Raw genomic sequence first — 23835 nt, forward strand, 5'->3', positions numbered from 1 at the left:
GACCCCTGTACCTTCTTCATAATAGATTCCACTTCTCCCACTGAATATTCTCTTATTTGCAGAGGCCTAGCCCTTCCCCCTCCAGCAGATCTGAAGTAGCAACACGTCACCTTGGAGACAGAAGAGACAGTGGATCCACACAGACTGCGCTCCAGCTCTGCTGTCGGGGTTTTGGAGAGACCCATGCCAGCTGTGGCATGCAGCTTCCTCGAGGTCAGCTTGGCAGAGACTGGGAAGGAAAATGCTGCTGTTAGCACTCAAAGCTTGGCTGCACCTTCTGGCACATTTCTGGCTACCTTCAGGTCTGACTCCAGCAAAGACAGACAGGAGTCATCAGAGGTGACTTTGAGCACTGCTAGCTAAGCAAACTGCCAGCATTTCAGGGGGAGGCAATCCAGCAGGATGCTTGTGCCTGCTTCATTTGCAGGTTTCTGGGGAGCAGGTAATTGAACTATTTGAGAGTTAAATCATTCAGCTGCACAGCAGCACCTGTTTGCTACAGAGGTGACAGAGTTTAGGGGCACTAAGGGGACAAAAAAAAAAAAAAAAAAAAAAAATCAGCTACCAGGAGCAAGTTACCCCAAATCACTTGTGATAAACAAGACTCAGCTTTTAAGCTCCCCACATATTTACTTCTTGTTCCCTACCCAGTGCTACAGCTTGGCAGCCATTTGTCTTGCTCGTTAAATAGTTAAAAGTTATTTTTAACAAGGATTGCTACAGTTACTTCACTTCAGGGCAATCCCCACCACTTCTCATCCTAACACTTCTCAAGGAACAGACAAACAGATTGATGGCCCAATAAAAATGGTCATGGGGATTCTCTCTATAAAGGAAGAAAAGTGATGGACTGGTAACGTTGTTAAAAGCGAGAAAGAGCTGTCCTAAACCTCCTCAGGTGATTTTCATCCAGTTCATCACAACAGATGCACTGGTTTAAATTTTTTGTTTACGTACAGAATTTGCAGAACTTGGGAAGAAACATCTGAAAGTCACAGTAAGTCTGAAGTAAAGATCTTAAACACAAACTTCACTTGAGCAGAACATCCCTATCTCATATCCCTTGTACATGTAGGGGGAAAACAGGCAAGAAAAGTGTCAGCAAAAGAAATGGAAAATTTGATGACAAAACTTTGAAGTTCCAGCTAATGCTGAAAGCTAACAGCTTTACCCCCTTAGATTTCCAGAGAGAGCTTCCAAAATCAGTAATAAGCTAAGCAGGAGCACAGAAGACCTTCTGATCCAAGCCCATGCAAGAGAACATCTGCAAGGTTGGGTGGTCAGATCTTGCCTAACCCTGGAAGAGAACTCAAAGGAGAACAAATGGGAAATGGCCACTGTGGGATGTGTCACAAAGAGAAGAGACTTTCCTAGAAAAACTGCTCAAGAGTTTGCTGCACTCTGGTCACAGCCAGGCTTGATCTGGCAGGGATGATGGAGGCTCCACCTCCACAGGTGCAGGGCAGTAGAAAACCTGTCTGGTGTATGCATTGCAATATATACAAATAATACATCTTATCTAACTACCTGTATCACTCTGGTACCTATCAAGTTTCAGACTGCTTTGTATTTAACCAGAAAATTCCTAGCTCTGAAAATCTAATATGGATAATAAAGAAATCTGCTTCACTTGTGCTAAGCAGAGAATTAAGGTTGCCCTGTCTCAGCAGGAGATGAGATCAGCTGAAGTGGAAGCAGCCTCCAGTCACCAGGCTCTAACTGAGCATCTCCAGCAAGAGCTGAATGTTCCCCCCAGCAGCATCTGTTCAGTTGCCTTTGGCACCACCTAATCCACAAGGCTTTAGTGCAGATCCTGGTAACCCCAGTGTTGTTTTCCCAAGTAGTTCTGCAGACTTAAAGCAGGGAGACCTTGGCAAAACACAAGTCCAACTCTAATAGGTCTGGAAACCCTTTTGAAAGTTATTCCCCTCAACCAGGTACAGACCAAATTCTAAAAGACAATGAAATCAGTTAAAATTCACAGTTGTGGAGAGCATTAACCTCAGGCATAGAGGCAGTTTAATAAATTCCAGAGGTGATGCAGGACTTTCCAAGAGGAAGAATCAGCAGCCTGCCCTACTTGAAAACAGGCTCAGTGTTTCTATGGTGCTCTTTGACAATGTTCTCTGTTTGCCAGCCTGCACAGGTAGTGCTGTCACACTCCTTCCCTACCTGTACAGGTAACAGTGTTTTCAGAATCCACAACCTGAATCTTTCTGCAGCCCTGCACAAACTCGTGCCCTTCACCTCTGCTGGAGTACACAAGGCAGGTGAACCCACAAAAACAGCTTGCATCATTCTTACCTGATTGGTCAAATGGATACCTAGCACTGTCCTGTCTTCCCAAGAAAGGCCTAGTGGCCTGAGATGCCTGCAGACTAGTCTGATAGAGGGATTCCAGTTCTGAGAGCTCCTGTTCTGGGTCTTGATTCCACTGTGGATGCAGATGTACTGGGATCCTGCTCAAGTCATCTCCAACTGCTCTCTGCTCAGAAAGGGGTGGACTCCTCCCAGGTACAGGAAGCCATTCAGCATTCTTTTTAGCCTTCTGAGAACTGTAATACCTAGTAACATTATCCACCCAACAGTCCACAGGCACAGAGGCAACCACGCTACTAGCAGCTCCATCATCCACCTGCTTCATTCCACCATCACGACAGTGCCTTTCCAGGTAGGGTGCAGGGTCTGCTACATTCTGTCCACCTCTTCTACACAGCTCTTCACTGTGAGAACAAACACTCTTAGAAGAGACATGTTGGGCACTAAAACCCTCCAAAGAAACTACCCCGTCCCTAAGATCCACAGTTGAGTGTAATGTTTCAGAAGGCTGGCTTTGGTTCTCTTGGTTTTGATGGATTAGCTGTCTGCAACCAGGGGATGAAGAGTTGATGAAAGATTTTTGTGATAACTTGGGAGACTTCTCCTCCTGACACACTGCAGCAATCCAGCCTTTTTCATGAGAACCTTTCCTCTGGGAGACTGCATGCATTTTCTGAAACTGCTCCGCCAAGGAGCGAACGTGTCCCTTTGTACTAAAAGCCTCAGCTTTGCAACCTTCTGCTGTGCCATATTCATCCTGTGAGGGCAATAAAACCTCCTGGCTGCTTGCTCTGGAGTACTTATTTGTTTTCTGCAAAGGGTCCAAGGAGCACTGCTGTGTAGGGGACGAAGCTGCACGACAGGCCCCTGAATGATCAGTGCTGGGCCGTGCTGGAGAGCTGGCAAGTTTGGAACAAGGACTGTGCTGGTTGTCCTTTCCAGGAGATGCTGCTTGTGGTGGATGTGGAGAGGGAAACAGTGTAGGCAAAGACCCAGAGTTTACTGTGTTAGCCTTGGGTTTGTACTGAGGTGTGAGGACAGGCGTTATGTTAGGAACCTCTTCTAACTTGCTGCTGCTGCAGCATTCCCTACAGTCTCTTGGCCCTGAGGCTGTGGGGCCAGCAAACTCCACACCACGGTGGGCATCATCCTCAGTCCTTGGAGACCTCTCTGCCAACCCTGGCCTATAGGGAAAAGAGGGAACTTGGTCATGGAAATCAGCAGAAGCAGACTGGAAGTTTGGAGAGATCCTGTTGGATGGATTGCTTTCAGAAGGGGGCAAGGAGGAAGACTCTGGATATAATGATGAGTGCAATTCATGGCAGGAAGCAGGTGGGTGGAAGAAAGAACTGGACCCAAATTCCACTTCTTTGTTGGGTTCCAGTGGTACCTCCTGGCTCAGCAGTACTTGGAGCGGGCCAGTCTGTTCACTAAAACACACAGAAGGGGAAATGATTAGCAGCAGGCATTGCTTAGCTTTAGCCCTAGGGCACAGAACTTGGCCTAGGTGACATATACCTTAACACACTTCTCCTTGCTAACTGCCCTCTGCTGAAGATTCTGCATTAATTCAGTAGCTATGGACAGGTTAGTCCTTTGCTCCTAACCCTGGCTTCATACTACAACTGATCCACTGGAGCCATTTCATATTTTGAAGAGTATTATGCTAGTTATGCTCTAAAGTATTCTTATTATCACCCTACACACTTTAACCAGCAGACTAAAACATGTCTAAGGATAATGGTGAGAATAGTAAAAATAGCATTTATGTAGAACAAAGCAACTGTTTCCAATGTTAACATCTTAGGTATTTTTTTAAATAATTTTGGACACATTCATGATCTGAACACAACCTGACAGTATTTCCATCAGCTCTCCTCTTTCCAGGCCACTTAATGAAGAATGATTTGACAAATGGAAGGAACGGGCTGGAAGTGCTCTCAGCTGCCTATTCTGGTCTTTCAGAGATTTATCCAACACATTAAACAAAGTTCAAGCTTTATATATAACTGTTATTTTGTAATAATGTGTATTCTAAGCACACTTCTAGAAAAAATAATTTGTATTCTTTTATGTGTCAATGCAAGACAATTCTGTCCTTGGGTCACACGTGTCCTTGGCATCTTTCTGCATTTAGTTAGCATTTTAATATGCAGACAGAAAAAACAGTACCAAGTCCACGTGCCTGTGAGAAAATAACAGGCTACAAACTGCTTTGTAGCAGTTTTGTAACATCATTGCTTTGTTTCCTCCCTGAGGTGCCTCCAATGAAAGTTATCATGAAGATCCAGCTGATAAGTGTAGCAGAATGACTTTATCTGTGAGTAATCACAAGCTTTACACTGCCTACAAGGTTATTTATGTCAAAGCAAGACTACAGAACTCTGGCTACCAACAGATTCTTCTCACTGGCTGCAATATTAATGTGTGGTTGGCTATAACTTTCTCTGCAAAAGCAATGTTCTTTTCACAGAGCAGCAGTGAGGAGGTTTAACATTAATAAAATCAGTTTAGAAAGTTCCTTTCTTCCATTTTCTCAGAATCTGCCAAAATGCATAATTGTGGCTCTGCATTTCTCCTGCAAAAGGGGATATAATGGCCCCCTGATTGACAAAAAGATCAGCCCTCATTACATGTAATTCAGCTACTGCAGGAAAAGAAAAGAACATTATGAACTACAGCCTGGCAGGTGTGCAGATTAACTGAGTTCTGGTGTATAGCTGTACATGGCATTTTAGAAACAGGAAAGAAAATAGAATTCTCCTCTGGGATTTTATCTAAGCTCCTGATAATGCAACATGTAAGAAAGGGGAGAGGGAAGAAAAAATAACAGTTCAAGAAACAGCCTAGAAACTGGATAGGGATGGTCCAGTGCTAGGAGGGAATGAAGGATGGGAAGAAGGAAGGATTGAGCTGCATGCTGAAGAGGGTAGGAAGGAAGGATCAGTTAGAGCAGGGAGTTAATTATGCTGTAGTTAAAGTCAGTATGGGAGAAAGAATCATGAAGAGACACTGGAGAGGCTGCTAAGCCAGGCTACACGATGCTGGGGAGGCACAGAAAGAAAATGAAGAATGATACAGTGTCAGGGAGAGTGGTCAAGGGGATGGGATCAGGGTCTGGATGCAAGAGTTGTACTGGGTGTACCACTAGAGAAGTGGACTAGAAAGAAAGGATCAGTGTTCCTGACACTTTTTAAAACTCCAGAGCACTAAAACACACTGGCTGCTGTTCCCAGCACAAAAGTAACTGCAGCAAGATTTTTACTGCAGCACATTCTGTTGCTGACTGAGTCCTGAGGTTGCTCCCTGTTACAAACAAACAATTACACATTTCATCCTAACACCCCCCCTCTGCCTTCCTAGCCAGGTCATTGTCTACTGTATTCTTGATGCACAAAAAGATCAATGCTGCCAGGCACTGACTGCTGCAATTCTCTGTCAGAGATCACATGTTGAACACGTGCATGTTGAACCATCCTACAAAAGGCTTGAAGGGTTAAAAAAAAAAAAACAAACCACAAAACAGGGAGGGGGGGGGGGGTAAAGGGGGTGGTTGACCATCTTATAATAGGATTTCACCTAAAGAAGAAAAGGAAGAGGGAGAAACACTGCAGGGTTTGGGCTAGCCAGGGGAATATATATAGTTGGCTATTTCTTTCCAGACTGTAGTGCTGGGAAATGCAGCTGAGATCTGGGTCTAGGGGATAGACTGGGACTACCTTGTAGGCTGGGCCATGGTGCCGCCCTGTGGTGGGTGGGAGGTTGGCGGCGGCAGCGGCTGCGCTGGTTGCTGGTGCTGCATGCGATCCTGGAGGCTCCGGGCTTTTCGGATACTGATTTGCAGCTTCTTATCGACTATGGCTCTGCTGTGAGTGCTAGCGCTGGCATCATGCATGGCAAGTCTTAGTTTAGCTAAAATGCAAAAGAAAAAAACAAAAAAAAACCAAAAAAAAAAAATAGCAGGAAAAAAAAAAAACAGGGGAAAAAAAAAAAAAAAAAGGAATAAAATAGAAAAACACAAAATAAAATAAAAAGATGCAGCAAGAAAGTAAAACATGGACCATGCAAATACTGCCACAAAAAGAGTTCACAAGGATGCTACTGTTTCCATTAATGCACATTCAGCTTAGCCAGGTGTCCAAACACGTTAATTGAAACCAAACCAAAATAAAGTAAAAAATGAAATCAAATTATCCATGTTTTAGCCCAACATCTCATCCCCTTCACACAGGCTGTTTCCAGCCTACCCATACTAAAGCTTCATTCTGTCATTTACCCTCCTGCTGCATCCTCCAAACCTGGGACTCCCTTTGATGTGCAGGAATACCTGCTGGGATTCGAGTCCCTTGCTGGAATGGAAGCTAAAAGAGCTACCAGAGCAGCCATATGCTGCACCCTTTTATTCTGCAGTCCTTAAAAGCCAATTTCTAAATGCAAATGCACAGAGCTACCCCCTCTGCCTGCAGCCATACAACATGGGACAGAGGGCAACGGGGGTGAGACAGCCAGCCAGTCACAAAGGAAAAAAAGACTGAAAATAAAACAAAATCACACAGCACACGTTCTCAAAGGTCACGATGCATTTAAGCACTTTAATGTCCTAATGCTTTTTTTTCTGCATGGAAGTCAGGTACAGCATAGCTCATTTCTCTTTATCCAGGACTCAAGCATGGGCTACAGGGGAGCTTCTTAAAGCCCTTTGAAATTTGGCTTGAGGATGGGGAAAAAAAAATAAAAATCATTAAGTGAGGACTGAGTGTGGCAGGGGGAGTTACCTCCTAGGTGCTTGCTGAAACACAACCATTCAGCACCCTCAGGAAGGGGACATCAGCACCCCAGGGCTATTGCTGCCATAGCGCTGGAGGGGACAACACAAATGGATGCGAACATGCAGAAAACAGATGATGAGGAACAGGACTGAAAACCCCAAAAGGGATTCTGTCTCCCTGAGCTTGCCTGCCAGCTGGATCCCCACATTACTACCTGACCCTTTAAGAGGATTATGATGTTTCAGGCTTTTCTTCTGGGACATTAGTGACCTGTCAGAAGCGCAATAGCTCAGGCGGTTAGAGTTACTTACATATAGCTTCGTTACAGAGAGCCAAAGCTGCAGCACAATCCCCCTTCTGCTCCTGATTCAGTGACTCTTCAAAGATTGAGTCTGCCTCCTGCATCGACTTCTCAAAGCCATCACTCCTCCCTGCAATGGGCAGCACCCTTCATTTTGGTTTCAGTCATTGCAGCACCCTCACTTACCCTCCAATCCACTCGTGACTGCCGGATTCTTCCACAGACAGTCTCCTGGAGGCTGCAGATAACCCAGACCACACCACCTCCTAACCTTCCCAAATTTGGGAGAGTTGTACTGGTTTATATTATTTTCAACAGTCTAAATCAGATGGTACAGACATATCACAGAGTCAGTTCAGATGACTTCTGTCAAGTAGGAATTAATCTACATTTAGAATCAAATTCAAACCCAAGTATATCAGTAGAAGAAATATAGCAGGTCAGGGCTTTTCTTATTCTTTAAATTCCCTGCCAAAAATAAGCTGAGTCTCCAAATATCCAATTACTTCCATACAAAATGGAAACAACCAAGATGGCTGTGGAACAAAACTCAGACTTGAGTGTCAGAGTAAACACCCTCATGAAATGCTTGTACAGTTGTGTCCAGTGCATACATTCAACTGCTGAAAGAGACATATGGAATATGAAAACCCAAAGGTTTAGGAGGAAAAACACAGGTGTAAGAAGCTGAGAAGAAAGGAGCAACTGTCAGTAACTCTTTTTGCAACAGTTCAGAGAACAGTGTTGAGGAAAAGGAAGATCTATCATCCATGGACACAAAACAGAAAGATGAAACACTGCTCTGGCATCAGAACATCCAGTTCTGAGGGGAGGAAATGTCCAAACAATCTGGTGTCACCTATCAGACATTATGCAAGTGATGCACTAAAATGTACATGATGTACTAAAATGAGACTCAAAAGCAGAAAATAAAACTTGACTTTTTGTGTTGTTTAGGGGTGGGGTTGTTTGGTTTTTTTTAACAGATTGTTTCTGTCTTGGAGAGAATATGAGTATCTTTGTTGGCCAACAACAAATTCTGTCTTATCCAACTTGTGCAGCATATGCTATAGTGTGTGGTGCTCCCCCACCCCCTCGTGCACTGGATGCAAACACAAACCCTCTCCTACCATAAAACCCCCAAAGAACTCACATGAGAAGCAAGTACTGCAGAGAGAAGTGAGAGTTGTTAGAGCAGGGAGTTAATCAAGCAGCAGGGTCAGTTTCAAAATCAAGGCTTCTAATAATCCAGGCCAGGATGTAGCTTTCTTTGCATGCATGGAGCAGTCCAGTCTGGTAATGCTAATCTGTTACATCTCTGACTGGAGGGCAGGGGAGGAAGACTTAAAAGGAAACCCAGAAACTTTCCTGTGAACTCCTCAAATATTCTATGGGAAGCCTTTTTTTGATTAAGCATTATTCTGCTTAACTTTCTTCTTAATGAGGAAAAGCAAAACCTTTTTTGCTTCTGCCAATAACATAAGAGATGAAAGAGGGGTAACATTTTGCAGAACATGCTATTTTCTCTCAAGCAGGAGGAGCAGAGAAGACAACATCCCCATGCTGAACATCAGAGGTTTACTTTTCAGTTTTTACATCATTGGCATTTAGGTTACCAAAGTAAACATAATACTGATTTAAAAATATATCCCTCGGAATTTTTCACCTGGTTACTGGCAGGCCACAGCAGGACTATGAAGGATATCTACATGGCTTAGGATAACTAAGATGGTCAGCAAAAATTATAAAAGCACTCCCAGAGTCAGACATTCTCATCAAGATGGTATTTTGCAGCTGTGGAAGGCACAGTGACCCTCTGGCTGCTGAGCAGCTGGCATGGCTAAGGGCTGCAGAGCCCAGAGCTGGCACTGCTGTGAGGTGCCCCTCTCCTTCTCTTCTCTCTCTCCTGTAGCAGCAAAAAGCAGCCCCTCAGCTCTTAGCTACAAGAGCTCTGAGCAAGCAGCATGGGGGTGCCAGGAGATCTGGCAACAGAGGAGGCCAACAGGGGCTTTGCACTTGTGGGAGCAGAGCCTTGGTGTTCACTACAGCTTCCCTGCCTCTTCTGAGGGCTCAGTGCCCTGCCTGGCTTCAGGCTTTACTCTTGGACTGGGTCAGTACACTCCATCCCACCTTCTCTCCCACTCCCCTTACTGGCTGAGGGAGTTTTAGGGATAAAAGAAAGGTGCTACATGTGAATCCTGCCATCAAGTTCCCTCTGCTGCAGCTCCAGCCTTCCAAATAAACCTCTTCTGCTGCCATCCCCTGCCAGAAACATGAGGAGTCAGGGAAAAGACAGACTTAGCATCTAACTTGTTCAATACTTTTTTTCAATTCTTTTTCCTTATAAATAAATAAATAAATCTAAACCAAACCCAGCTCAGCTTTCCAAGTAGATAAAGCTTATCAGTTCTTGTTGTCGTGCCTTGTGGTGAGGCTGCACAACTGGGCAGGGAGAAAAAGTGGAAAGTGCAGGAACAAGAAGAATTGTTTAGGGAAGTGATGCTACCAGAAACAACCAGAAATATAACTGTGGCCTAAATGAACACCCTATGCTGAGGGTGGAGCAGAGGTGTCTGACTGGTACCAACAGTCCTGCATGTTCCAAGATGTCAGTTGAAGGCTTGTAACCAAACCTAGATATCAGAATTAGTAATGGTGCCTACCACCATAAAAAAGGAAAGGTGCAAATATACTAAAAACACCTCTGCATTACTTCATTGTGTCACTTGAGAAGGAATTTGGTCAAAACATCAAGGACTTTTTTTTCACATTCTACAGTTTGGAACTGATAGTCTCTCAGTAACTGAAGGTACAAAATTCTAGCAGAGGAGAAAGAAAGAAAAAAAGAGAGATTTACAATAAGAAATATAAAAACTTCAGCACTACAGTCTTGCAAAATATACTACACTCAAAAAGTTACCCTGATTCTGCAGTTCATCTAGATCCATGAACCTGCTGGGACGGGGATTAAATCCCATTGCTGCCTCCATTTCCTTTTCTCTTTTCCTGCGTAGCTCTTGTTCGTGTGCTCTCCTCGCCACCTCCTCCTGCAACTCATCCAGCTCACTCTTTAAAGGGGCAAACATCTCCCCACCTTCCAAAAGAAAAACAAAACAAAACAACACTTTTTTGATAGCAGAATCTCTTAAAGTATGCCTTGAAAGACAAAGAAATATTAAGGGACAACATAATTTAGAAAATAACAGACTGACCAAGCAAAGGCCACAGGATTTCAGATGATAACTTCTGCCTTGTTAAGTTTTACTTCTAAAAGCCTGCCCAAGTCATTTAGTTTCCAGTTGTCTTCTCTGTGTCACTGACTGGCAGAAATGCTGCAGTATTGCTTCCAGCTGCCCTGCAGCACAGCCCATCCCTGGATTCAGTGACCCAAGAAGGAGCAAACACAACAGTCATTGGAAGGGATAACCCTAAGCTGATGCTGGGGGCTTGAGGCTTTTTCCTGTGCCTAACATTTGTAACTAATGCTCTGTCAGATCAGCCAGATCATTAGCTTTAGTAAGTAAAATGGATTCCAAGTGAGAAGCATTTCACTCCATAAGCAGATGAAAAGGGAAGGAAAATAAAGCATTATCAATACCCCAGTCAACCCAGCAGAAATCAGCCAGTTGCCATGTTCCCTTCAACTATGTCCTGTATTCCAAAAGTGCCTCCCTCTTTTCCCTTCCCCAGAGATGCTCAGGAAGAACAAAGGAGTTGTTCAGAATTATGGGAATTCCTGTCTGCAGAAAAGATCACCCTGAGCCCAGGCACCTTGTAAAGATCCATTCTCATTTCTGGCAGATCTGAGATTTGTATAGCATTGTGAACTCGTTTTCACAACTTGTAAATCCTGCTAAGTTCTTACAAATTATGTTTGGGAAAGTATTTTCCACTGATGGTGGAATACTGAGTTATGGGAAAGAGTAGGAAAAATAGCTTGACTTTATCAGTCCAGTCAATACTCAAAAAAGATGCCAGAGCAACATGACCAAAGGAATAATCCAAAAAAGTTGTTTGCAACCCCATTTTTAAGGTGTATCTTCTAACACTGTGTCACCTTCCTCAGTGTTTTTTCCCCTTTCCTCATAAATTCAGTGTGAATACACTGAACTTCAATAAAATTTACCTTCTGAAGGCACAGCTACCAGGGAAGTGTCCCTTACCATTTCCAATGGTGTGGGGGCTGGTGGCCCAGCTCCCAAGTGATGAAGAAGACTCCACCTCCAAGATGCTGCTACTGTGAGACTTTGGAATGTTCCTCCAGGCAGGAACCAACCCACCTCCTCGTTTCATATGGATATCCCTTCAAGAAGACAGTAATCAGAGTTTACCATTTTACTAATCACTCTGAGATAAATGACTTTTTTTTTTTTTTTTTAATCATCACATAAATATTTTCTTGATTTTAAAAAGAATTCAACAAAATCTTGGGAGAAATAGGCAAATTTAACAAGAAGGAGGATAAAAATTCTATTCCCTTCCCTTGGAGGATGCAACTCTATTAAAACCATTTTCAGATGGCTGTTCTCAGCAGATTCTTGCAGCTGAAAATCTATTATTCTGGCCACAAATGGTCTCAGTTTGTGATTGCCTGAGCTTACGAAGCCAAGGAGAGAACCACACTGTGCTGCCTGTTTCCTCTTGCATATGAATATTACAAGTGTCTTGCAAGACTCTGATGAACCTCTCAAACTGTAAATGTTACAGATTTCCATTCATGACTATTAACCTCTCATCTTGTAGAAGGCTTTTGTCAAGCAGCAGTTTGACTGGAACAGAAATGTCTACGAGCTGTTTGAAGGACAAGCATGAAGTTTGATGTTTTAGGTGAGTTTTTAAAGCCTAGACCAAGGGCACAACTATTTCCAGTGCACCCTTCAGCCAACATTTCTCACCCAGCTGAACTCCATTTTCTTTTCCTCCTCACTGGCAGCCAGCTGCCAACAGAGTGACAAGAAAGGAGACTTTGACCACTCTGGTAGAAACCTACCTGTGGGTGCTTGAGCTTTCAGACAAGGGCATGTCCAAGCTAACAGGGCTGTTGCTGTTTCGTTCACTGCTCTCATAGCCAGACTCCATCCTCTGGATCAGATGAGGGTGCTGATCCACCACAGGAGCCTGGCTGCCCCGGCCTAGCACACCACGTTTGGACCTGACATTTGACTGGCTTGATCTTGGTTCCTGAACACCACGTTCCTTCCCCTCATTCTCAATCAGCTCTTTGCCTGTCAAGACAAAAGAACACAGCTTGGTAGAAGATCCAAGCTTCCACACCAGCAAATCACCTCTTCATATGTTAGCTTCTCAACCACGTGTAACACGAAGCACTGCTTTTAATTTAGTGTAAAAACAGCAATATTAGGCAGGGAAAAAAAACCTCACAATACTTTTAAAGCATTCCTAGTGATAATAAGCAGTAATCTATTCAACACCTTTGCTTTTGACTCTCTTCCCTTTGATATAACCTACCATATTCCTCTCCAGGTAACCATCAAATCTGGAAAGAAAATTCCTTCCCCCCCACAAGTTAAAAGATGATCTGACATTATTATACCCAGCTCTATTTCCAGCTTACATTTGATACTGTACTCTGTCATACCTACTGCACATTTCATTTCTGTTATATTATTTCTGCTATAGTCATTTGCAGACTGAGGAAAGGGAGGCAGGGGCTGGGGCAACAAAAAAATACCCAAAGTTGTTTCAGAACAGATTTTACTGCTTTAAAACTAATAGAGCTGAGGACAGTGTCTCTATATAGAAGTTGCAGAGTTGCCATGGAGTAAAACAGTCCCAGATAAATCATTGCTGCCTGCCAGGCTCTTATCCTGAGAAGAACTCAGCACTGATATCAGGCACTCATTGCACCACAGTCTGAGCCACTATGCAAAAATACCATAATGAGCCAGAGAAAAAAAAAACAAAACAGACTAAAAAAACAGACTAATACAAAAGACCATCCCAAGGGATGACCTTTCAGATGCTGAGCAGTCTATCCCTGTGTCTATTTAAGCAGCACAGATGGTCATGTTTCCCTTACTGTTTCCTTACATGCAAAATCTAGCACACCAAGCCAAGTATCTCACATGCAACATGAATATCCATGCAGAAATCAGCCTTCAAGGCTACAGCTCACCACTGACCTCAGTGCCAGGTTCAAAATTCCCCAATTTCCCTTTCCTACTTCACTTCAACAAAACTGGATAGGGCAGTAATACAAACCCCACATATTCTGAAATAAATCTTTCCTCCCCAACACCTACCTGCTTCTTCAGAGAAAGGGCTAAGCTGAGTGTAGCCATAATGTTTCCTCTTGTCTTTACTGAAGATGCTGTCTATATTCAGAGACTCTCTTTTGGGTCTCCAGGTGGGTCGGTACCTGCTGGATGAGCTGGATTTGGACTCACTGCTGGTACTCTCCACCTCCCAGTCTCTAGAGTGTGCAGGCAGACTTTTTGAGGGTCGTGTTTCTGCCTGATCCACGCTGCTCCCTCCACGAGGGGAGGTCTGGATGGTTTGAGAAATCTGCTGTGGTCTGCTGTGGATCATGTTGCTCACTGTCTCTTTAAATTCCCTCAGTCTGCTGGTGCTGCTGGATGGTTTGGGGGCAGTTCTGGGGGCTTGTTTCTCCTTCAAGGTTTCTCCTGCAGTTCAGAGAGGCAGATTAATAATAACTTCAGATTAACCAGCAGCCCTACTTGCAGCTTCTTCAGGCAGACTTTGAAAAGTAAACAACAAACCCAAGAAACAACAACCCAACAAAATAACAAAAGCCCCAACCAACACCCCCCAAACCACAGAAAAAAAACCAGCAGATGGAATGTAAAGGTGTGAGAAACAAGGAGAGAAATACACGTACACACCGAGGATCTTACAAACATGCAGACAGAGATATTGATACTTGGAATAAAGCAGCATCTCTTGCCTTCACTGTGGTACCCTGATGACTGAGCCTCCTCTCCTTTTCTCCGAGAGCGGCTGGAGCTCCTCTTGCGCTCTGCCAGGGAGCCCTTTTTGGAAAGGTGCTTCTGATTGCACTCACTGTCAGTCAGGTGGCCTGGAAGGACAGAAGAACACAGCAGAGATGACAAGAGCCTTTGGAGGGAGCTTTCTGTGCACCAAGAGCAGTGGGGTTCTCCTGCTCCTTAGGAGCTGCTCACTGGCAGGTGTGGGTAAAGTTCTGGACGCAGAAGGTTTTGGGTTTGTATCGGGGAGTGGAGGGTGTTCTATTTTTAGGGCCACCACAGCCCCTCCAAGGACTCTGGTTCATGAGAGCTCATCCAAAGTTGACTCTGCCTTGTCTGCTAACAGTCTAAAGGACACAGCTTTCTTGCTGTCTGAATACTTTGAGTTTAACAGCCCTGATCTCAAAACTCCCAAGGACAGCTCCCTTGACATCACTGTTGAATGAGGACTCCCTACACACAGAGGAGTTACCATGCAACCACAAATTACAGCACCAACTATCCAGCTGCACCCTCTTTGCCTGGAGCAAACCCTAAATAACCTGAGCTAGCTCAGTCTGCAGTGAAGAAGCCTGAGTGGGCTCTCCAAGGCTGAGCCAGCTAATTCACACCTGGAGCTAGGAGCACACACACAGACCAGCAGCACCCATCACCTGACACAGGGCATCCCCTCCCTACAGACTCCCTGACAGTCTGACAGCTCACATTGTCCTTTGCACACAATTTGTTCCCCAGTTCCTCACATAAAATGTCAGTTCAGAGCATCTGACATCACCAGTTGTCTGTGTTGCCTTTGCTTTATTTTATGGGTCTCACAAATTCCCAGCCTGCAGGCATTAAGCACAGGGGTGGCTTTACTCACAGGAGTGGTTCCAAAGAGAGATGCAGGACAATAAGGGAACTTGTAAATACAATAATTAAATACAAAGACTTTTCTCTAGCCTTATCATGAACTTTCACCTTGCATAGGACAACAGGAAAGGAAAATCCCTACTACCCAGCAGTGGAGTAACAGCCACCAGACTACACAGCCTTCCCCCTTCTCTGGAAATTAACATAAAAATCCACATCATTTAAAGCAGATTTTACACATAAAACTGTACCTTCCACAGCTGAGAAAGTAATTAACTTCAACTACAATTGTAACAAAGATACTACAATGAGTGAGTGGGAAGGAATCCAAATAGCAAAAAGGAAGCCACACAAGGCTCACATTCCTCACAAAATGGAGAGATTTTTTTTTTTAACCAAATTCTTTAGATGGAGGCAGATTATATAAAAGAAATCAAAGCAGTAAAAGAGAAATGTTGGCAGTTAAGATAGATGATGTTCAGCATTTAGGAGCCTGAGCATGAGTCAGTGCTATGGGAGAATTTTATTTTCCTTCACTGCATGGGCTGTCACACATCTTTCAGGGACTGAAAGAACAGCATCATCTTTTGTCCTGAAGGGAGGCACTGCAAGGTGCAAGAGGCTTAAGGGTCACTTCAGTGTCCAACTTCTCTAGTTAAACATTTTTTCTCCCCAGAGTTCTTTCAAGCTGGTAAAGAGACAGGCTTTGTTGTCTTTACTCAGAACCTCAGAAACCAAGACTAAATCTAACACAACGCACAAGTATAGGACACACAATCCCAAGAATATTAGCTAACACTTCTTACAGATTATATTTTTTAGCTCACTAAAATAACAAGCCAGGATTTCTGTCTGAAGGGCCAACCACAGGCTTAGAAGTGTCCCTTGACAAACCTAAATCCCTCACCCTCCAGAGGTGGGATGGCTTCAGAAGCAGACAGGGGTGGGTTTTGTAGGGGTTGTGTGGGTGTCTAAGAATACCTTAGAGAATGAAATCAAAGAGGTTAAGCCAGAACACCCCCTGCTCCCTCCCCACTGGGCTCTGAGTTGCACGAACAGGGCAGCAGCAATACGCACATTTTGTCTCAGCAGCACAGCTTGGCAGGAGCCTGAGAGGGCTTCTGCAGCCACTCTTCATGAAGCCCCTTTCTGAAGGGCCTGAGGTCAGACAACCCAGTGATGGTCCTTCCCCGGAGGACGAGGTGGGATAGGGTCCAGAATTTTCTGGGCTGGAGTAGTGGGTAAATGGTCATTAAATGAAGAATCCTGCTCTTGCCCAGAAGGGTTCAGTTGGCAGCTCAGTGTGGATGGCTCCTTATAGCCCCACGGATCAGCATGTGATGACCAAGCAGTTCTATGAGTTGGCAGACTGATGGGTTTTTTGGGGGAAAAATTTGGGTAGGTAAAAAAAAAGGGGAGATGCCCAGACAGGTGGCTCAGGGAACAGACTGACTATGGCTAAGACTGAATCAGGGAAGAGGAGGGCAACTGAATTCAGGTGGTGAGACAAGCTAAGCTGGAGGGAATAACATAGGATAGAATCAGCAGGAGAAGAAAGAAAAAGAAAAGGACAAAGTCACTGAAAATGACAGAACAAAAGGTTACATGCTGAGCTTCATGCTTACATGTTTGCAACCATCCCCCTACCCTCCCTTCTCTGCTGACTTCTGCATAACAGAAGTTTTGTAGGGAGGAACCTGACCCAAGAAACTCTGTGCCTCTTTGGCAGATTACATAAAAACTGTTCCACAAGGGTTTTCAACTTTGTCTTCTTCGTACTCTGAAGATCGACATCAACTTTGTTGCCTCAAAGAATACTGTTCCAACCTTCCCTTCTTTCTCACACTAGGACTGGAACCTAGAGAGTTAAGCATTTGCTAGACCATTAAAAGTAGTGTTGGGTTATCTAAACCCAGGTGTTACAGTTACTTGGACCTCAGATCAAGAATCAGAATAGTAAAGAAAAGCAACTCTAAACTATTTTTCCCAGATTTTTATGTGAAAAATATTTGTACCTGAGATTGTTTCAAATGAACCAGACAGATATATATCAACACAACACAAGAGAGTCACTGTGTTGCAACTGAAAGGAGACAGCTGTCAGCATGGGCACAACAAACAGATGCTGATTCAAGTCCTATGTCCCCTTAGAAAGCCTCCTTAAGACACAATAAAGTAGCTTTCCAGACAGCCCTAGCAGATCATACATGAGATGCATGAGAAGTCTGACCTTAAATCATGCATTACATTTCCTCAAGTGATGTCAGAAGTTACTGTATGCAGGAACAGGCTCAGGAGGGTCACTGGGCATGACTAATAGAGGAGACCAAAGTCCTTAAGACTTCTAGTAAACCTCTTTTCTACTGAAGAGCTCAGGCAGACTGCTCAGCTGCCCAAAGGAACATATATACAGGTTGTCTTCTTGTTGCAGAGATTCTCACTTAACTTGCTTCCATGGCACAGGGAAGAAATTATCTTATGCCCCTCCCTGGTACAGTAAATATTACCACCACCCACCTTACTGCCCAGTTATGAGAGATTCTGGTGATGAAAGTGGCTCAGACAGCTTCAACTCCTGAAATGAACTGCCCAGGGATGAGTAAGCAGCACACACAACACTTACCAAACCATGCAAAGGCACTGTACAGCTTACAGAACTAACTAACAAAGAGAGCAAGTAGGATTGTAGAATACAGAAAACATTTTGTAAATGTTTGTCTGGCTAGATACAAGCCTACAGAAGCCAACAGGACATTTAAAAGGTTTATTTTGGTTCATTACAAACCAAAAACCATTTAGGATACTAAATGCTGTCCACTGTTCTGTTAGAGGTTGTCTATATGTATATACACAATTTTTTCACTGGAATCCAGTGCAGTGACATTTAATGACAATGAACACAGACATAATGGCATCTGCTACCTGTGTCCCTGCTGCTCTGTGAAGCTGCATCATTCTCCACGTTGTAGATGACTGTGCCCTGGGAGTCAGAGGAGAAGTGACTGACCACAGACTCGTGGTGTGCCTGTTTGTAAGGGTAGCTGTCTGTGGAGGAGTCTGTCCTGGTATCACTGGAGATGGAGGGTTCTCTCCCTAGGGAAGGAAGCAATGTCACATTACAATCCCTTTGGGCTATTAGAAAAGTCAGGAGAGGCTAAAAAAAAAAAAAAAAAAAAAAAAAAAGAAGCCAGAGGAAACAACACAAGTTAACAGAAAAAATCAGAGTACCAAACACACAAAGTTGGATTTGAGGAAGCCAGAGCTTATGGGAAAGGTCCTCTCCTTTGGAATGGGGGAAGAGTGCCATTCCTTTTTAAACCTTTATTTATTTCTCTTTGTTAATTCCAAATTTACCAAATCCTTTTTAAACAAATCCTTCTAAAGAAAATGAAATACATCCATTGGACTGAAAGTACACCTTAGTAACATACAAATTATTTTTCATTCATTTTTGATGCTGTCAACTGTAATTAAAATGTGAGATGCACAGCTTCAGGGGAAGTCAAAGTTTAAAAATTAGTCAAGTATAAAACATTAATAAGGGTTACAAGGACATCACAACTTATAAAAATTAACACATTCCATCTATTATTCATCTAGTAAAAACCTTATACTGAAGCTTTATTATCTAAAGCAAAGCAACCTGCTCCTTCTCAAGAAGGATCCCACTGATCCCCTACACAAGTAGGGCACTGGAAAAGATGATGCACCATGATTCCAGTTCAGTTTAGTCATTCCTCAACTCCTGAAAATAAAAAAGACAAGCTCCTCACTCAATTTCAGTATGTGCAACTAAATCTGAACAGCTTGAAGACTGTCAGCCATTTTACATACCTGATACACTCCTCAGTATAAAGGATATTAATTCATACTCATTTCTCAGTGGAGAAATTAAAGAAGAAAAAATAAATGAAACAAACAATTAAAGTAATTTCTGTGTTTAATAGCAAATAATCAGCCTGATGGCATTTCATATCTTTGGCAAGAGCAAGTCCTGTGGCTGATACTCTGTGTAAGGACCCCTGACAACTCCTGAAGTCAGGAAGTGGTGGACTATCAACACGTAAATCAGGAGACAGCAGATCTCTGCTGTCTACAGATTCATTGACCAGGAAGCATAAAGTTAGCTATTGGCCAGGAAAAACAAATATTCTTGGAATTACAGTCATATATATAGGCTAAAATCCTGGAAGGGAGGGTGCATTTCCAGTTTGAGTCTCGCCTTGCTGTTCTTGGCAGCTTATAAACCCATCTCTGACTCAGGATATTCTCTGCAAATATCCAAAAATAGAAACAATCTTCCTTTGCAAAGCCATTATGATATAAACTTAGACCTAATTTTTATTTTCACCCTATCTGGACTGCAACTTTGGATCTCAGAATTTATCTATTCCTTTTTGAATAAAGAAACACCTTTCCAATTCGAAGGACAACCATTAATACAAAAAATCAGGAAGCAGGAATGTGCTGAAGGGCCCCTGGGATGTTAAATTCTACACATCTAGAGCTGTAGATCTTTTCTGACACAAAACAAAGCACAAAAAATGAAGAAGTAAACATGACCTATGGGCATAAGCCTTTGGCAAGCCCTTCCCCTTCAGTCACCCACGAATCAGTCTGTGTATCCTGTGCTGCTTTATCCAGGCAAGAGACAAGACAAAGCTGAGGATAAGCTCCACTGACTGCCTCTTTTTTAGTTTTAATTAAATGGTACTACTTCTCCTTCCCCTCCCATCCCTTCACCATCCTAGCAAAGGACTCATACAACATTTCCTTAATATTTCTCTTCCCCCCTGAGTTTAATTCCTCAGCTTCCGTTAATTTGATGCGTTCGTGCATCTCCGGTCTCATTCCCTTCCTGTTCAAACTTTTGGTGGATTTATGAACTCAGCCACAGAAGTCATTAGGCTTTTCCCCCCCCCCCCCCCCCCCCCCCCCCCAGTTTTTTTCTCCACCTTTTTTTGGAAACAATTACAAGGCCAAACAACCAGCAGAGCCTTGGACTGAGAGAGAAGTTTAAAGGTTCAGAATTCCACGTCAGCTCTGAGAAGCAGCAGGGTTCCCTGCTAAGGAAACCACACTCAAAACAGAAAAAAAACCCCTTTTATATGCATCATGACAGTGTAAAGGTGTCAGGCCTCTCATCCAGACTGCTTACCAGAGTCTTCACTGTCATAGCAAGTCCTGCTGTATTGCTGTAAATCCACCTGAGGGGGCAAGTCCTGTGTTGACACTGGAGTTCCTCTTGGATCTGCATAGAGCAGCAGCAAAGGCTGATAGTGACCCTTAATGCACTTGGTCACAACATCTTTCCATTTTGGACCAATCTGAAATAACAATGGTGATTAGAAAAATGCACAAGAAAGGGTTTCTGACATTTTCTATAAGCTTTTTTTTTTTTTTTTTTTTTTTTTCTCTTCTCTTCTCTTCTCTTCTCTTCTCTTCTCCTCAGCCTTCTTTCAGAGTCTGACTTGCCACTGACATTCTTTAACTGCTTCTGTATCCAGCATTGAAATGGACTTAAAAAAGCTCTGGAACAAACCCAGCTTAAGTCCAGGTATTCACCATCATGTGGATAAGCAAATGACAATTCCTGAAAAAAAACAAACTAAACAGGAGTACAAAAATAATCCCTTCCTTTCAGATTTTTCCCATAAGCAGCTTTTCATCCTCTGAAATGCTCTAACTTCACAGCAGTCCAGAAGAAAAAAAAATAAACAAAATTCCATCATCCATCTATCAGCATAAACAAAATGAACAATAAAAGACACCAACAGCAGGGCAGCAAATTCAGTGCAAACTGCTCTGGTGGGTAAATATTTCTGCTGTTACAGCACCTCTGCAAGCATTTTGATTGGCCACTTGTTAATTCATATACTTAAATTCATCTCAAAAATCTTCCTTAGGTACTAATAGAGGTTTCACTAATGCAATCACCATTTATACCAACAAATTCTCCATACACAACTATTCTACTAAAGCCCAGCAGTACCTATCCTTGACAAAATTTTGCTGCAGAGAAATGTGACTGTGAACAAATGCAAGGATTAGACTTTTTTCCCTTTGAGACTATGCTTGGCATGACTACAGGAGAAAATTTTCCTCTCTCATCTTTGTGCTTCCACAACTGGAAGGAATAAAAGGAGAGTGGTGTGAAATAATGCCAGGGAAACTAATGGGATGTAGTAACAGTGTGCCAAGATTCCAGCATTGGGATCTTTAATGTCAAGGACTTCATGCTTGGACAAAAGGGGGGGGGGGGGGAAAATTTAAAAAAACCCTAACAGAAAATCTGTTGTTGGCAGCACTCACTAGGGAAGATTGGCATCTAGATACTTCAACAAAACTCAAAAAGCAGGCAGCAAGTAGCTATACCACTTGCCTGCAAGGAAAAGACAGGTATGTTAGCTGTGTGCACCAAACTGTAGGTTTTCAAACAATAGCATAAAAGCCAGGATTGACAACCAGCAGAGCAGAACTAGAAACAGGGATTCTGGTGTGTTTTTGTGAGAATGCCTTACTTGGCTTAAAAATGAGCAATAGTTCTGGATCCTGAGAAAAGATTCAGCCAAAACTTCTCAAAAAACCCACTGTGGATCTACACACACATTTCTAGCAGATGATTCTTATAAACATTATTTTCTCACCTCTTTGACATGAGCATCATCAAAGTACATCCACTTGCGGATTTTGGTTTGGAAAAAGAAGGTGGAGTAGTGTTTGCCATAGTAACAGATCATTCCCACCAAATACAGCTCTGAGAGCTTTGCTCTGTCATCAGTTACTCTGAAGAAGAGCTTCAGGAAGGGAGGTAAGAAAAATGAAAGGAGAAATTAATGAAATGCCCAGAATTTTACATACTGCTTGATGTTTGAAGGCTTCAAAGTAGTGTGGAGAGGTGTCAGGGCTTTACTTCACAAAGCAGAGAAAACAAAGCAATAAATACCAAGTTAATTAACCCATGTTTGAGCAAACAGTGACACAGATCAGGAACAGACTCCTATCAACTCACCAGGTGCTCAAGAATTAAGTCAGTCTTGATTTAAGTATTAAGAATTAAGTAAGTCAGGAGGCTGTACTTTAAGGAAGATATTTTCAACAATGGTCTAGCACCTTTTCTGAATTTGAAGTGTGGTTCTATTCTGAAAATTTGTATTCTGTGTCACGCTTGCTGATTATATCAAACACTGTTTAAAACATTCATTTCTCTTTGCTTTGTAGAAACAAAGTGGTTCTGACAGTCTGCAGCTGGCACTTGTTCTGACTTAAGCAACAAAAATATAAGACTTCACCACATAAAAGATGAACTGAAGATGTTTGTAGGTCAAAAGAATGCCACACACAGGAAAAAATTGCTTTCTGATTATTTAATTGACCATGTTTTATTTAAAAATGCACAGGACTCGTTTTAGTGCATTACTGCTTTATGATGCCAGAACCAGACTGTTTCATAACCACATTTCCATTACCTCACACTAATTTTGGTACACTGTGCACGGGCCAATTCATTTTTTTCATATGTGTATTTTTCCATATATTTATTTTAATGTAATACATCAGCTCAGGCACCACCAGAGACTGTTCAGTGATAAATAACTCTTAAGTGTTCTGACCACACACTTCAATTAAGAGAGGGTTTAAAGAAGATCCCCAAACAACCCATAACCACATCTTGCCTTCAAAAGAAACAGAAATAAACTTCTGTTCTTCAAAATGAAGAGAGTACATACGCATTTTAACTCAAATAAGACAAACCTTGAAAATAATTTGATTCAGACAAACTTTGTTTTTCAGTCATTTCAGAAACTTGAGGATATGCAACTAAACTAATACCTTCATGAGCCATATGAAGCATTCAGAAATGGGTCAGACCCTTGGACCTGCCCTCTATTTATGGACACCAAAAAGGTAAAGGTGGTGACTTTTATTTTCCTCAATCCACTACTACAGACAAACGTGATAAAGACTGGGTAGGTAGAGTGTCAAACCACAAAAAACTCACATCTCCCAGCTTAAGGCAAGTGCCCAGACTGTGAATCACATCCTCAGCCAGGTCAGAGTGATCTGAGTCCCAGACCAAGCCAATGGTGATGATCTGGGGGGAGTTCATCAGCACACGACGAATTCGGATCTTCTCCCCACAGTTACTCTGAGGATTTAAATAAAAACAAAACAGTTAACATTAAAACACTTCTCTATAACATTATGCAAGGCACTCACAGGTACAAGTTTTAAAAGTCCAGCTTCCAAAGAGGTGGTGGTGAGACACAGCAGGTATAATATGCTCAGGGTCAAGAGATGAGCTTTTTGTGTCTCAGATGAGGAGTGTTAGATCTGTGCTGTCTGGTATTCAACAAGCTTTAAAGTGAGCACTGCTAATTCCTCCCCATACTGCTGACAATGATGATTAAAGGTGATAAAAGTAGGCTAACCTAAGCATACATACATGAAAGGCTCCAAAAACATTTAGGAATGGGAGGTAAAGATCACTTTCTTTTGGTCAAAATCTCAGATTAAAAATTACATTCAGAGACTGATGCTTTCTATGACAGTGTCAGAAACCCCCCAAGGTTCTGCTTTGCTGCTAAAATTGGGTGGGTGGTCTCCAAGGTATGTCAAGCATTTCATC

General features: G+C 42.8%; 1 protein-coding gene across 12 annotated transcripts in view; it reads right to left on the reverse strand.

Annotated features, from left to right (window-relative positions):
* The window catches only part of USP54 (ubiquitin specific peptidase 54), an 86204-nt gene that overhangs the window by 3776 nt on the left and 58593 nt on the right, over nucleotides 1-23835 (reverse strand). For 7 of the 12 annotated variants that reach the window (XM_071748011.1, XM_071748007.1, XM_071748009.1 and 4 more), the window contains exons 8-20: nucleotides 23209-23355; nucleotides 21854-22003; nucleotides 20365-20533; nucleotides 18129-18299; nucleotides 14315-14446; nucleotides 13653-14033; nucleotides 12380-12614; nucleotides 11553-11692; nucleotides 10310-10483; nucleotides 7400-7519; nucleotides 6039-6231; nucleotides 2305-3749; nucleotides 111-229 (exon numbers count right to left, since the gene is read on the reverse strand). In XM_071748011.1, coding sequence (XP_071604112.1) covers nucleotides 111-229; nucleotides 2305-3749; nucleotides 6039-6231; nucleotides 7400-7519; nucleotides 10310-10483; nucleotides 11553-11692; nucleotides 12380-12614; nucleotides 13653-14033; nucleotides 14315-14446; nucleotides 18129-18299; nucleotides 20365-20533; nucleotides 21854-22003; nucleotides 23209-23355 — 3576 coding nt within the window. Of the gene's footprint in view, nucleotides 1-110; nucleotides 230-2304; nucleotides 3750-6038; nucleotides 6232-7399; nucleotides 7520-10309; nucleotides 10484-11552; nucleotides 11693-12379; nucleotides 12615-13652; nucleotides 14034-14314; nucleotides 14447-18128; nucleotides 18300-20364; nucleotides 20534-21853; nucleotides 22004-23208; nucleotides 23356-23835 lie in introns of those variants that run through there. The other 5 variants (XR_011726645.1, XM_071748012.1, XR_011726646.1 and 2 more) reach the window with 5 other exon arrangements.

The sequence above is a fragment of the Heliangelus exortis genome, chromosome 7, assembly GCF_036169615.1.
Source record: "Heliangelus exortis chromosome 7, bHelExo1.hap1, whole genome shotgun sequence".
NCBI classification, from domain to species: domain Eukaryota; kingdom Metazoa; phylum Chordata; class Aves; order Apodiformes; family Trochilidae; genus Heliangelus; species Heliangelus exortis.